Here is a 16,227-nt window from a genome sequence, read left to right as displayed (position 1 = left end):
TCAGCGCAGAGGGAGAGTGAAGGAAAGGACACTATAGTTTTTACCACTACATTTAATTATTTATCTATTTTGTATCAGTTGATGGTGTTCACAATACATGATTTTAGGAGGTGCTTCGGTCTTGTCAACACCCCTACTTCCGTGTATATATGATAACAAATAAATACATTGATGTAAAACAATGTGTGTATTTCTTTAATACAGTATTCCTTTATGTTGTCATGAAAAAATGACTCATATGTTTCACGTGCCTCTAACACAGAATCTGAATAATTACACTGGACATAACTGATACCATTACACTTGTGCTTCAGTATTGTGGCGTGTACAGTTCCAACAGCATGAGATTTTCACAGTTCAATAACCATCTCAGAAATTGTTTTCAGTTTCACAATATCACTATTTCATTATCAGTCAGAATGACCCTTACAGGAATGAAAATGGAAGGCCTATTTTTGATTGAACTTTTAATTGCGATAATTTGAACTTGACACCATTTTTTTGGTAAAATGTGGAAAAAGTCTCCTGCAACTGGACGGATAGATAGGCAATGTACACAGTATGATAATAGTAAACTTTCATATCACAGTCTTTATGTTTTAATGATGTATTTTATCTTCTATGCTCTGTAAGGTGACCTTGGGTGCCTTGAAAGGCCCCTCCAAATAAAATGTATTATTATTATTATTATTATTATTATTATTATTATTATTTATTAGTCTACATTTAAACCAGTACATTGCTGCAACCCTAGTGGTGTGTGCTAGTAAACTTTCAACCTCTGAAGCATCAGTGCTACATGTAAAAAAAAAACAAGTTAACATGCAGCTCTGACACGAAACAGTGCGATCATTTTTCTCATGTCTCTCTTGGAAGTAAAGTAAATACAGGTAAGGGTATTTCTTAAATGTTGAACTGTTCCTTTAAAAGTTACAGCCTGAAATATTCAGGCCTTGATATACCCACCAGCAATAAGCTTATAGATTTTGAAACTAGTTATATCAGTGAATCTGCTACGTTACTACATTGTGGACACTTGGATAGAATACGTTTTATAAACTTACCTTTGTTGCGGTTTATTGTGATGAACCTCATAGCTACAAGCAGAGCTAGAGCTGCAACAACAATGAAAGCTCCCAAAACCCCAGCACCAAACAACCATCCAACAGCCACTTTGCTGGATGAGTCCTCACACACTGTCTCTGAAACACATGACAAAAAGCAAATGTAAAACTCAAAATGTAACTGCATATCAGGTACAGCACATCAGTCACAGACTACACACTATAACAATTAAAGGTGTCTAAAAATCTTTAAAAACTAATAATCAAAACTAAAATTATTTGAGAATTAAATCTCAAAGAAAGAAATCTCACCTCTGATAAACACAAATGTCTCCTCATAAATCTGATGACTGATTTCCTCCTGTGTCACCACACAGCGGTAGCGGTCACTCTTGGTCACTCTGGTGTTGAGGGTGATGTAGTGGTGGCCTTCTCTCTCTGAGACCTGCAGCTCCTCAGCAGGAAGTTTGTTTCCAGCACTGTCCTGCCACTGAAGATGTGGTTTTGGAGAAGCACCTCGAACCTCACACAGCAGCAGCGCCCAGTCCTCTGTGGCATTCAGGGTCCTGGTATATGGCTTTGGAGTTGCAGCTGTGAACACAGGATAAACAAAAGCTTATCAAGCACAGCGTATACATGTAATGATGGGATGTTTTTGTGTTTATCCCTGACTTTAAGAAAGAGAGAGGAAAAAAAGCACAATGTGAGCTTGAACATCCCAGCATTGTTTGAAAGGACATGATTTTTAATCAGTTTTACCTCTTTAGCACCATTTCTCTTAAGTCTGAAGCCCGCGTTCACCACGTTCATGTGTGTTCACGTGCACGTTCTCGTGCGCAAGCGTGCACACGTGAGCGTGGTGTACAGAGAGGCAGTCAGAGCTACAGGCTACAATGAGGCTAAAAACAGAGTTCAAATGACGTTTTTCCAAACAACTTTTTATGTCGGGGCTTCAGGACACTTGGATCACTACGGACGAGCAGTATGGAGATATTTTGTGGTTTTAATTATGTGTTTTTGGACATTTGAATCTGGGGCACTGTCAGCCTCCATTAGGTGGAGTTGTGTTGCTACCTACTTCCTCGGCATATGGGCGAGTAGATAATGGCTGAATTTTCTTTTTTGGGTGCACTATCCCTTTAAACCAGCTGCTGACGACTTGACTAGCTGAGTTGCAGGTGACACCACTGGCTAGCTGAAGTCAAGCAGAGATTAGCCACTTCACACTGCTGCAACTTTTCTCTGCAATGTTCTAAAAAGGTTTTGTCTCACCACAACTCTTTAGTCTGAACTGGGTGTTACACTACACAAATTGATTGATTGCTTTTGGTTGGTTGACAAATAAAGGCCAGCCCGACATCTCCGACAAGGAAATAGAAAGCGCGACGTGCAATGAATGGAGACCTATTATCCTGCTTGAACACAGACGACTAAATTCTTTCAACAATGTGACTCAAAATAATGATAAAATAGATTTTATTGATGTAAAATAATATGCTGATGGTGACATTTTCCACCGGTCCGCTGCGGTCTGAGTCTGGTGTCAGTGACACATGCTGCTCTGAGTCGCGCATCTGTCTGCTTGTGCTGCAGTGCGCGCCGAGGGTTTTAATTTTTAGTGTTGAATCAAAAGTTAAACACTACTTATCAGCAACCAGAATTGTTTTTTCGTTTGTGAATATTTTTATCTTAATTCTAGGGTTGCAAGAAACTACCTTTTCGCCATAATTTTTAAGTTATTAACTTAAAACAAAAACGAACGCTTTCAACACGGAAAAATGGATAAATAAGCACAGCAGGCAGTCAGTTTTGGATTTACAATTACTAAAAATACACTGAAGTTCAAGGATGGATTGCAAAGGTTCTGAAAGGGTTATAAACACACCGGACCCCTCTTATGAAAGCTACAGCGGCGCACTCCCTGAAGCTTTTCAAAGTAAGTCACTACCATTCTCCGTTCCCGAGATATTCTAAAAATAGTTACACGAGTCATTTGATGTCTTATATGACATCGTCGACCCCAATTAATATGCTATTCAGCTAACCGTTTTGAAAAGCACCACAGTGACACCCCCAGACAAGTGTAACTTAGTTAAATAATTTGTCGTTTTGGAACTCATATTTTTAAATAAAGGCTGCTAACGTTACTTGTTCCAGAAAAACTGTATTTGGCTCTAGTATCGAACGTGGAGAGACGTTAGTATTGTACCGTAAGTAAAAGTATTGAAAAAAGTATCGAATTTCGGTGTACCTTGCAACACTATAATCTAGGAACCAACATCTAAAGTTCCCTCTTGGCAAAATTTGGAAAACTTACTAAAACTGAGCTTCTATAAGGCAATGAATATTGCGGAGAGCGTGGCTCATCACATAAAGGTGTATAACATCTCAAGGGTTTCACCCATCACCACGCAACTTTGTAGGCATATGACCACACATAATCTGAGGGGACCCCTCCATTATTGACCCCATCAAACAAAATGGGGGAGCTAGAGAGCTCATTTCTTATCTAGGCCTAACCGCCATATGGATTTTTACTAAACTTGGTAGATATGTAGAACAGGACGCCTCAAGGTGACTGGAGAAATTTAACTCTAATTGGCAACTGGGTGGCGCTATAACAACAGAAAAATGCTTCAAAATGGCTAAAATGTGACCGATCGCTGTGGCTCCCCCTGTGGACCAATGTTGGTGTTTTCTAATGTTTGGTATGACTAAGTCATGGTATGGTATGCTGTACATAATTACGGAAACTGTCAGTGTGTCATTCTGTCAGTCAGTCATTCTGTCTGTCCCACGTTTTTCTACTCACTGACGTGGTCAATCTATGTGAAACTGCACATAGGCATTGAGGACTGGCATAGGTAGAAGGTGACAAAGCTACCAATGGCTATGGACTAGTCTAATATAAATATAGAAACATTTCTTGTAATAGCAACAAAAACATCTTTGAGCTGAAGGTGATTTTAGCCGTTTAGATCAGCATCCTCAGACCTTAAAGACAGATCAGGAGAACCCAGTTGCCAGTTTTGTTGGATGATGTCACTTATGTCTACACCTACAATTTGTGTGTGCTACAACTCTGTCATCAAGAGGCTGTGTATTATTTTTATTATTCTAAGATTTAGATACAATACCTTCACTTAAATACGTTGTCCTTTTAACAGTGTAGAGATTAGTAACATCATCAAATTCAAAACAATTTCTCCTCATCCGTTTTTAAAAAATAGTAAATCTTTAAAATATCTGATCAACAGAAATATTTTGTCTTAAAATCAAATCTTATTATTATCTTAATATTATGAAATGCATTAATTTCTACTTTCCAGGAATTGAACTTCTAGTTAGGCCCTGCTGCACACTTGTCATTCTGTAGTAATGATTCATAAATAGTGTTTACAGTGGTGATTAATTACCATGGTTTTTGGAAGGAGGTGAAACAAATGCTTTGAGGGTATCCAATCAAACAATACTGGGGACCTTGTGACTGTAGAGAACCAAATCTGACTAAATGCATTCAGATCAAAGGTAAATGATCAACTGAAGGTAAAGGTACTGTATCAGAAGATCTGAATAATCAGGTCAACAGAGTCGTAGCACTCGTTAGAGATGTAGACATCATCACCTGGGTTTTCTCCTGATCGGTCTTTCATGATGGTTTCTGAAAGACAAATATAACATTGATTTGTGAGTGATATCGTGAACTTGTCAAATATTCTTTTTTATTTATTTAAACAAAACCAATTCAAATTACACAACACTATAACACATCATAGACCACTGATATAGACATAGAGTAATAAAACATAAAAGAAAGAAAATAAAAAAATAAAAAAATTCAGACATAAAAAAAACAACTCAAAAAAAAAAAGAAAAAAGAAAAGAAACAATTTAAAGGGAAATTTCGGTTTATTTCAACCCGTCTCCTATCGTCCTAAATTTGTTTCAAGTCACTAGTGACATAGAAATAATAGTTAGCATGTTAGCCGTTAGCCTAGATACAGCTGGGGCGCATAGTAGCGTCAGACCTGTTAAAACGTAAGTGAACGGGCAACCTTCAAGTGCAAAGTTAGTCCACTAAACAAGCTTTTTTCCCACAAAGACCGCCTCATATCGTTAGGATAAATGTCAGAGAACATATAGAAAACGACATGTAAACGTGTTGTCTTACCTTACCAGTGTGCTGCCATGTTTGTTGTTTACCATTTAGCTAAGGCTGCAACCGGTCCCATTCCTTGCAACAGAGGTATTCCTCTTCTGTGGGCACTGGGGTACAGAATTCACAGGTAACGTTACACCACCAATCTCCAGAGCTAAATCCTTCCAGCAGCCATTCCTCCTCTGTCGTCCTCTACCTGTTGCGCCTCTCTCTCTCTCCTCCTCCGTTCTTCAGTTTCACGAAGCTCTTCGTCAGTGTATTCTGGCTCAAATAAATAAGGGCGGCCATCAAACTCTGCAAAATCAAAATCCTCCTCCACAAAGTCGAAGTCTGGCAAAAAGTCAGCCATTATTCTATAAATCTTTCATAAAATAAATAAATGAACCTTTCAGGCTACTGTCCGGTTCTGCCTTGCAGCTGCTGCGGTGTGTTCTCGCGAGATTTCAGGCACAATATGAGATCGCTGCTTGTTCTCGCGATATTTCGGCCGCGCTTTGGAAAGCAGAGGTAAACGGTAAATACACTGTAAGGTAAGACAACAACTCTGAAGACCACCTAAATGTGGAATGTTAGTATATAGGCTTTCCACATCAAGAGGCGATGGCCGCCCTTATTTATTTGAGCCAGAATACACTGACGAAGAGCTTCGTGAAACTGAAGAACGGAGGAGGAGAGAGAGAGAGGCACAACAGGTAACGGTAGAGGACGACAGAGGAGGAATGGCTGCTGGAAGGATTTAGCTCTGGAGCTAAATCCTTAGAGGAGGAATGGCTGCTGGAAGGATTTAGCTCTGGAGCTCGGTGGTGTAACGTTACCTGTGAATGCTGTACCCCAGTGCCCACAGAAGAGGAATACCTCTGTTGCAAGGAATGGGACCGGTTGCAGCCTTAGCTAAATGGTAAACAACAAACATGGCACCACACTGGTAAGGTAAGACAACACGTTTACATGTCGTTTAAGCCCTATAGGATAGAGGATCATGTGTAAATGTTGTATGTATGGTATTATTTGGTTTGAAATAAATCTTTTGAATTTGCCAGTATATCAAAGGTGTGTTAATTGTTCATGTGTCTCTGATGTGCACACCACTCTGAGGACTAATTGTTTTCACATTTATTTATTATAACAGTTTCCCAGCATCACCTCTAAGTGTCGACAAAGGATCAACAGCTGTAGAAATGTACGTACGCCAGCCATGAAGTTGGCGTGAGGCACCGCACATTTCCACAGTCATTTCACTCTTGATACATCTGAACTTTGCTGTGGAAAAGGACGTACGCCACGTTTTTGTGCATACGCACCCTTTGTACATGAGGCCACAGCTTTTCCTTCCAGCATTTCTCACTTTCTTCCTCCAAGCCAAAGGCACTGCAGCTGCTAACTGATAATATTCAAATTCTGAACAGAATACTCCAAATATTTCACAAAATAATTCATATGAATAGATATGACCATTCACATCTGTTATATCATCAATAAAAATAATACCCTTCTGAACAAACGGTTCACAAAAAATAGGTAATCCATTGATTAATATACTGGAATTAAACCATAACATTTGCTGCAAAATGGCATCAATAGAGTCTGGTGGAAAATACTGGAAGTGTAACCAAGCTTGAACCATGTCTTCTTCTTGTGAAATATTCTTAAGGTGTGTTCACACCGGACCTGGTTTTTTTTTCCGCTGTCACTCGGTTCGCCCCTTTGATATCGCTTCAGCGCTCAGTTGCAATCGCTCGTCAATTTGGCAGAAATCAACAGACTCGGTTTTTCGCTTTGATGACGTCATTGCAGCGATCCGGGAATTTCGGGGGGGGGGGGGGGGGGGCTTGACTGTCATGACATGTCAGCTTCATTAAAAGTATAGCTGCAAATTAAAAGCAGCAATAGATGTAAAAACACACAGAGGCAACACATCTGTGATCAGTCCCCTAATTTTATTTTAACAATTTTTTCAATCTTCTCCAATTTCTCGTTTTATTTTATGGAAGTGATCAATGTAAGTGCACTTGTCCTAGAGCTGCCACGACGGTTTTTATAATGCAAATAACTCTGAGATAAAACCTACAAGCTTCTCTTCCTATGACTTTTACTAAAAATGTGTCTTGTATGTTTTCTGAAGCCTTTAAGTTACAAAAATGAAACACACTAGATTTCTGAGCATTTATACCTCCGACCGCGGCAGACCGCTGCTGAAAGTTATACATTTTGATACATAGGCCCTACAGGTGGCTATACACATTGCAAAACTCTGTAAAAGTACACCAAAGCATACATTTTCGTTTCCATATATTTATTTGAAAATAAAACCATTCATAATAATAAAAAACGAATCTCAACAGTGACCGCGCCAGCCGGCGGGACTGAGAGAGTGAGAGTGTGTGCGTGTGTGTGTGTGTGTGTGTGTGTCAGAGAGGAGGAGTATCAATAAAAAAAAAGTTTCCACTAATTATTTCGGTGTTTATTTCTTTTATTCTTATTTTTTTTTATTAAAATGCGTAATATAGCCAACAATATTATTACCAAAAGTTAATCTAATTTATTATTGTAGAATGTATTTAGCAAATCACCATTTTCAACTGGAGACACAGTGCAGCAGCAGCTCAGCAGCCAAAAAAAAAAAAAAAAAAAAGGAATTATAAAAAGCCGACAAATAGTGTTAATTAATTGACATGAGACACTGGAGAGGTTGTCAGTCCTATTCTATAGTCTGTAATATTTTTTTTTATTTTATCATAACTTCTCGGAAATTACTCAAATGCATTTTTGGTGTGCTTCTGAGCACACGGGCAGCATAAACAATGAAGTTACATACGTTGCGGCGCTTGGAGGGCCGCTGTAATCCTGGCGGTCCTTAAGCACCATGGACAGCGCCAATGCGTCTATCACTGTAGCGCAGAGGCTCTGATGCCTGAGACAGAGCATGTGAGCGGAGTTGGAGCTGCCTGGAGCGAGGAGCGGGAGGATTTTGTATGTATGTGCCAAAATAGGCTTTTGTGTAATAAAATATTTGGAAACGAAAATGTATGTTTTGGTGTACTTATACGGAGTTTTGCAATATGTATAGCCTACCTATGTATCAAAATGTATAATTTTCAGCTTTTTATAATTATTCATTTTTATACCTCCGCGGTCGGAGGTATAAATGCTCAGTTGTCTAGTGTGTTTCATTTTTGTAACTTTAAGGGCCCTATTTAGATGGTCTAAAACGCAAAGCGCCAGGCGTGCAGCGCATGGGCGTGTTGCAATCACTTGCACTTGTTAGACAGCACGTTTTCAGACTGTGCGCCATGGCGGAGAGTCTAAAAGGGTTGGACTTACTCTGTGAATTAGTCATGGGTGTGTTTTGGGCGTATCATTCAATAAGCCAATCAGAGTGTCACCTCTCATTCCCTTTAAAAGAGGCGCACGGTGGAGAGCTAGTTAGATGGCGGACCTACCAACTGGAAAGAGTGAGCGTTTTACAGCTGAGGAGACGATAAATGTATCTCTATATTGACTGTCCCGTCACATCTGATGTCAGATCAAAGGGGATTGGCACCGTTTGGCACCGTTTGGCACGCGTAATGGAAACCCAACCTGATTTGATTAACACAGCTGCAAACTAATGAGTTCACATCCCTCTCAGCCAACCACAAACAGCCACAGCATCAGATAGGGAGTATATATTCAGCATCTGTCATCTTAGAAAAGTCAAAAGAAAAGAAACAGAGTGAGACTGCGAGAGAGAAAGAGAGAGCGCGTGCGCACGCGAGAAACGCTGTCAACAAATTGTAAATTATTCAATTTATTTTATTTTAACCCGGGAGGTTAGAGAGCCCAGCTCCCTCTCCAGCATCCTGAACCCCCCGCCTGAAGGTGCAGGAAGGGCTGGTCCCGTGGCTGCACCCGGGCCCGTCTGGCTGTGATTTACATGCCAAAATGATCACAATTCAATTGGGAAAGACAAGTTCATTTTACAGGCTTTGCATCATCAGCCCGTGGAGGTCTGCTCGCAGTTCCGTATATTCGGACACTTTGAGCTTGGACGTCCCGGATTATGATGATCATTATTACTGTGATTAGATCATTCTGATTAATGACTGACCATTAAGACGTGTTTCTGATAAATATTTTAATGTGCACAATAATAACCTTTCACATTGTAATCATATTTTTATTTGTTATCTTTTGCATATGTGTGGCTGCTCCGTGTGTGTCTGAGCAGAGTGCACGCGTGTTGTGCACCCGCCTAGAGACGCATATTATTTAACAGCGAAATACTGCGCCGTTGACTTTACAGCAGGTTTTTGTTGGTCACTGGTGCATTTGCTTTTTACATCATCTAACTAGCAACGCGCCATGACTGCGCCTGACCACTCCTCATTTTTAGACCAACACACCCAGAGAAGCGCAAGTTCATTTCCTAGTTAGACGACAGGGGCGCAGGGCGTGAAAATGACAACTGCGCCTGCATCTAAATAGCAATGACACTTGCGACATGGATTATGCGCCCTCTGCCGTCTGCTTTAGACCATCTAAATAGGGCTCTCTAAATAGAGCCCAAAGGCTTCAGAAAACATACAAGACACATACAAAGTCATAGGAAAAGAAGCTTGTAGGTTTTATCTCAGAGTTATTTGCATTATAAAAACCGTCGTGGCAGCTCTAGGACAAGTGCACTTACATTGATCACTTCCATAAAATAAAACGAGAAATTGGAGAAGATTGAAAAAATTGTTAAAATTAAATTAGGGAACTGATCACAGATGCATTGTGTCTGTGTGTTTTTACATCTATTGTTGCTTTTAATTTGTAGCTATACTTTTAATAAAGCTGACATGTCATGACAGTCAAGCACCCCCCGGGATTCCGGGGTCACAGCAGCCAATCAGCGTTGAGCTGCAAGCAACAGGACCCAGCGAAATACCGCTCCAGATGAGATTTCTCATCTCAAGCGATGAGCGAAAAATCGCTCTGTCGCTGTCGCTCGGAGCTGGAGCGGTTTTTCTCCCGGGTGAATATACACTCAATCGGCCATTTGCATTGACTTTGTATGTAAACTTGTCGCTAGCGAAAAAAAAAATAGGTTCGGTGTGAACACACCTTTAGTTTTCTAAGATTTTCTAGATTTAGGCCCTGTCCAAATACCCGCACTTGCGCCCTGAGGTCTTCCCTGAAGTGCACTTGCCAAAAGTGCAGTTAGGGGCGTAAGTGCGCAAGGGATCGATGCTGTTTAAAAAGGAGAATTGGGACAGTTGTGTACACGTCACTTCCGTCTGGGTCCAGCTGGTCCGTCTCCTAGGAGACGAAACATGGCGTTAGAGGAAATAACGTTGTTCGCAGCACTGCTGCTGTAAATGATAAATAGATACAATCAACGAATGATGAGGAGGATTAGGAGCCGCAGGAGAAGGTGGCATCTACATCAGATCCAAGTATTGATGCTGATGCCCAACCAACAGGTAAATTAAATTAAATTTTACTCTTGAATTTACCTGTTAATAATGTGTGTATTAGCTGTAACATCTTTTTTTACTCTACCGTTAACGTAGCCTAGATTACCATTATTACTATTAAAACGTTTTTTGCTTGAATAAATTGGGATAAATTGTGATATAAAATAAACTATAAAGACATACGGTAATAAAATAATAATAATTAAAGACATAATCAAAACTGTAAAGTGATGTGGACTATCATACAAACCTCCAGTCAACTGTAAACTGTATATTATTTCATAATTAACGCCCTGTCATGTATTATTAAGTCCACACAGCGTGTTGTTTGACGTTATGTTCCTCTAACGGTTGCTGTCAGCCGGAGTTAACGGCTCGCGGACATGTCAGTTACCGTTTGAAGATGGTGAGTTGTACCGGCCAGCTGTGCAGTGTTACGGCGTCACGACACTACGGAGGATTCTGGGTAAAATCCTTCAGCGAAGTGAGGTCTGATGCGCCCTTTCGGAAGGGGTGCATTAAGGGCGCAGGTTTGTACCCCTTGGAAACCCTACGCACTTGCGCCCCTTAGCGGGGACGCGCAATTAAAGGGCACAAGGGCGCAAGTGCGGGTATTTGGACAGGTAAGTTTCAACATCTAAAATGGAGCGGGGAAAACACAAAGGCCATGCATGTAACAAGGGAGCTGCATGTTTAGACTCTCGTCCTATACCTAAACAGATGTTAACTATTAAAGACAAAAAGGCAGAAAAACAAGCTTTCATTTTATAGTTATAGTTGATTAATGCAGTGATTTCCAACTGGTTAAGCTACAAGGTCCAGTTTTCTCTTTAGTTAGAACATGGCACTCTTAAATACTTGATTCTGATTGGTCAATCAACAAAATCACCGCTGCTCTGCTGCTCCGTTGCTAGGGACGCCATAGCAACGGCCTTAGACTGAGGAGGATCGAAATCAGTTAAGGTTAGTCCACACAGGCAAATAGGATCAGAGTTTTCAGAACATCAATTTTAACACTTTTGGAGAGGACAAAATGCTTGATGTTTGGCTAAAAATGACATGTCCCCATCAAAAAAAAAAAAAAAAAAGGAAGAGAAAATCGCAGGGCCGTCAGGAGCAAACCGGCACAAACAACTAGAAGAAGTAAGTAGTAAGCCATGTTCTAAGCGGGATAATGTATAGTGAGCTGGTGAAAGTTGAAAAATAACTCCCTTCAGGGGAATGGAACCCCGACAAGCAGTGGACTGTGGACTTGTTAGTCCCACAGTTTATTACATTCAGCGTCACACTTGTGTTTGACCATGTGATTGGTAGTTTGCTGTTTCTGCCAAGTAGCTGTCCATAAGTCACTCACTCTATGGCAGAAAACGGCACTTCAAAATAAAAGCTCTGTGCTGGAAATTCACTGTACTTAAATATAAAGTGTGGTTTGTCACAAACTTGACATGCTTGTGTGTCACTTGAGGTCCATTCAGAAGGACCCACAACCCACCACTTGGGAACCACTGGATAAAGGTATGTAAACTTGCCACCATAGGAGCAGTGCTTACACTGCCTTCAAAACAAGCCACAACTTAACCATGCACTCCACACATGCAAGCTTGTCATAGGTGTGTGTGGTACTTGAACAAAGAGCACTACACCCACTGAAAGATACATACTCTATTTCAATAGCCCCTTTTACACTGCCAGATTTTCGGCGAATATTGTACTCCTTAGCATAGTAAGGACACATAGGTAAGACGGAAGCAAACCTAAAACTGCCTTGTATATGATAATATACAAATGATGAAGCCTGCGGGTGGCCAAAGAGGGCCATCCCACCTGAGAATATAACTCGCAATCATGAGTCAGGACTTTACAATTAGTTATAAATCTCAGGGCAGCATGATAAGTTGTATCAATTTTATAGAGACACTGAGCAGAAGCATGCATGTACAAAACATCACTGTAGTCAAGCACAGATAAAAAAGTGGCAGCAACAAGTCGCTTTTTTTTACATTAAAAGAAAAACACAACTTATTATGAAAATTCAGTCTCAGTTTTTTCACTAGCACATGCTTTAAAATTGAGGGAGTCATCAATTAAAATACCCAAATATTTATAAGAAATAACAGTCTCTATGCTCCTTCCATCCAGAGTGACAAGCTTTAGCTGAAGTAGGGTATCCTGAATAAAGCATCTTGCAGGTGCTCAATGGCCAGGACAGGAGTAGATGCACAACAGTAAATGACTGTCACCTGCACAGAAATGAACCTTTGCATCAGGCAAATATTGACCCAGGTTGTTTACAGGGCAAATAAAAGAGGACCTAAAACAGAACCCTGTGGTGCACCTTTGCAGACAGATACAAATTCAGAACATAGACCATCGTGTCTAATGCACTGAGATCTGTCACTACGAGTCTGAAAACCACGCAACTGATTGCTCTGAAGAAGTCTAAGCTTTAAAACATTGTGATCAACAGTATCGAAAGCTTTAGACAGATCAATAAAAAGTGACGCACAGTGCTGTTTCTTAGCAAGTGCAACCAAGATGTCATCTACCACCTTCAGGGCAGCTGTGACGGTACTGTGCTTGCTGTGCTGTACTTTTTCCTAAAGCCTGATTGATATGTAGAAAGAATGCCATTATTAGATAGAAACGCTTTTAATTGGTTACTAACCAGAGTGTCAAGGATCTTGGCCAGCACTGATAGGTTTGATATCGGCCTATAGTAGTGCTGCACGATTAATCTAATCGCAATCGCGATGTCAGGCTGTGCGATTACATAACCGCATAAAAGGCTGCGATTTGCGATTTAATGTAACTAAATGTTAGGGTGTGTGCCTGTGAACGTGACTGCCTCTCCTGTAGCATGGAGTGTGTTGACATTACGCCCACAAGCTATCCCGGTGCGTGCAGCCAGCGTGCTGCAGTGACCAACACAGACGCTGGAGAAGAGCATGAGCTCGACCATGAACAGGCTGAGTTGGTGGCGAAAAAACCCAACGTCCATTACATGGTGATACTTTGGATTCAGGTATGGCGACGTTGAACAGAAAGACGTGCTATGTAAAAGTGTAAAAGTTAAAGTCACCACGTCCCGCGGCAACACGACCAATCTATATCAGCACTTGAGACGGGACACGGCGACTTCAACTTTTACACTTTTACACAGCGCGTCTTTCTGTCCAACTTCGCCGTATCTGAAAGACGTGCTGTGTAAAAGTTTAAAAGTTAAAATCACCACGTCCCGCGGCAACACAACCAATCTATATCAACATTCGAGACAGCACAGCACAGGGAAAAGTAGGAAGAGTGCATGTGAGAGAAAGCCGAGCCGTGTAATGTTAAAGACAAAGAGATAACTGAAAGCCGCCAGAGCCTCATAAAACAACATCCAAGCACAGTTACGCAGACACGCAAGTGTCACAGGGAAATCATGGACTCCATAACAAATGAAAAATTGAGCAATTTTGCTCGGTTTCGGCCCACTTGACATGCTGCTGTGTTGTGCTATGGCGTGCTGGAATTTGTCATTTACGTGACAACGCCTGAACGCAACATATGCTCGCTCAGCTGTGTGTACAGTTCACAAACGCAAATCGCGATATTGTCCACCATAATCGCGATCGCACATTTTTATCAAATCGTGCAGCACTAGACTATAGTTGTTTAAACAAGCTGGGTCTTCAGTAAATGGTGGACAAAAGCAGATTTCCACAGCCTAGGAACGACCTTAGTTTCCACTGAAAGATTACAAATATATGTTAGAGGCCTTGCTATAAAATCAGATGCCACTTTCAGGAAGTAAGGTTCAATTAGATCAGGCCCTGGTGCTTTTCTAGGATCTACATTCTTTAAGGTTTTGCAAACTTCCTGCACAGAAAAAGGTGCAAAGTTAAAAACTTGACCAGTATACACTGGCACACCAGTACAGGGTTTCCCAGATGTAGAATGAGCAGAATCAAACCAAGGAGCCGGAAGATATAAAATGCTCAGTAAAACAATTCAAAATCTCCATTTTGTCATGAACAACAATAGAGTCCTTCATAACACAGTAGGTAGAACATGAGAATTTTTACTCACAGAAAGTGACTTTATGGTTTTCCAGAACCTTCTCAGGTCATTTAAATTTTCAGTGGTGACAGACAAGTAATATTCTGATTTGGCTTTCTTAATTAAAGAAGAACATCTATTTCTTAGTTGTCTAAAAACAAGCCAGTCTGAGGTGGAACCTGTGGCCCTTGCCTTAGCCCAGGCTGAGTTCCTCTCATGAACAGTGCTAGTTCAGAGGAGAACCAGGGGTTATCACGACCCTTTACTCTGTACCTCCTATAGGGAGCATGAGTGTTAATGATTTTAGTAAACGCATCTTTAAAAAAGGCCCATGCTGTCTCCACATCAGGGATCAGCTCGATTCTACTCCAACTGAAATGGTATAAATCGTAATAAAGTCCTTGCTTACTAAAAAGTTTAAGATTCCTCTTGGAAATGATACGTGGCTTTAATTTGGGGACCTTAGTGTTCCTTAGAGCAGCAACAACACAGTGGTCACTTAAGTCATTGCAAAATACACCGATAGCTGAAAATTTATGAGGAACATTTGTAAGAATTAGACTTGCACCGATTTATTGGCAATGCTTGGAATCGGGCCGGTTTTCACGTGATTGGCCATGACCTGCGACCAGCCGGTCAGTCTGAAATATGCCGATTTAACATCGCGTAATATCAGCAGCGCACACACACCCACAAGCGCAGCTCACGGCTTGAGCGATGTGAGGAAGGAGACCTCAGGGACACACTGGTTTGGGTAGGATAACTATGGAGTAAATGATTCCAGCCAGTGAATCAGGTTCGAGAGGATACTTTAATTTTCAATGCAGGAGGTTCACAAGTGTAGCGTGTGTGTGTGTGTGTGTGTGTGTGTGTCTGTGTCTGCGTCTGTGTGTGTGGTTCTGATATAAACAAAAGGAAAAATAGCTTTACACTCAATTCTTACAAATATGCATATACAATCTGTAAACACTGGCGGCTTCTCACCTTAATCATTCATGCACACACATCAGAAGAGAGAATGAGAAAGTTGTTAATTGTCTGTGTTAAACTTTACGGAGCAGAGTGGAGCGGAGCTCTCACTGCCGCACGGTGCCGCTTGAAACTAACTAGGCGCTTGTCCACATGGCGAATATGCACGTGTCCGCATCCGCGCGCTTACTGACAGGAGCGTTCTCACGGGAGCGGCAGCCTGTTCAAATGTGCACCAAATATGAATGTTCCATGGCAGCCTGTTCAAATGTGCACCTTTTTTCTCGTTGTTAAAATAAGAATGTCCATAACACTGCATTTTGTAGATGTAAAGCCCTGTGTGATTTTTTGGGGTTTTTTTTCCTGTTAAAATGTTCTAATAAAGGGGAAAAAAATACTGCAATATCTTGTGTGCTGTAAAGTGGTTTGAAAAAAAATTAAATCGGAATCGGCCGTCCAAACACTTTGCAAATCAGAAATCGGTATCGGCCCAAAAAATTGTAATCGGTGCAAGCCTAGTAAGAATCAAGTCAATTAAGGTGGACTTCTCATTACA

General features: G+C 40.9%; 1 protein-coding gene across 3 annotated transcripts in view; it reads right to left on the bottom strand.

Annotated features, from left to right (window-relative positions):
- Positions 1-16,227, bottom strand: part of LOC117256874 (butyrophilin subfamily 2 member A2-like) — a 52,046-nt gene that overhangs the window by 2,846 nt on the left and 32,973 nt on the right. For 2 of the 3 annotated variants that reach the window (XM_078171769.1, XM_078171765.1), the window contains exons 3-5: positions 4,690-4,725; positions 1,377-1,655; positions 1,065-1,202 (exon numbers count right to left, since the gene is read on the bottom strand). In XM_078171769.1, coding sequence (XP_078027895.1) covers positions 1,065-1,202; positions 1,377-1,655; positions 4,690-4,725 — 453 coding nt within the window. The remainder of the gene's footprint in view (positions 1-1,064; positions 1,203-1,376; positions 1,656-4,689; positions 4,726-16,227) is intronic. The other variant, XM_078171772.1, reaches the window with a different exon arrangement.

The sequence above is a fragment of the Epinephelus lanceolatus genome, chromosome 1 (assembly GCF_041903045.1).
Source record: "Epinephelus lanceolatus isolate andai-2023 chromosome 1, ASM4190304v1, whole genome shotgun sequence".
NCBI lineage: Eukaryota > Metazoa > Chordata > Actinopteri > Perciformes > Serranidae > Epinephelus > Epinephelus lanceolatus.
Note: the sequence above shows the minus strand (reverse complement) of the source record. Positions and strands in the feature narration are given on the sequence as shown.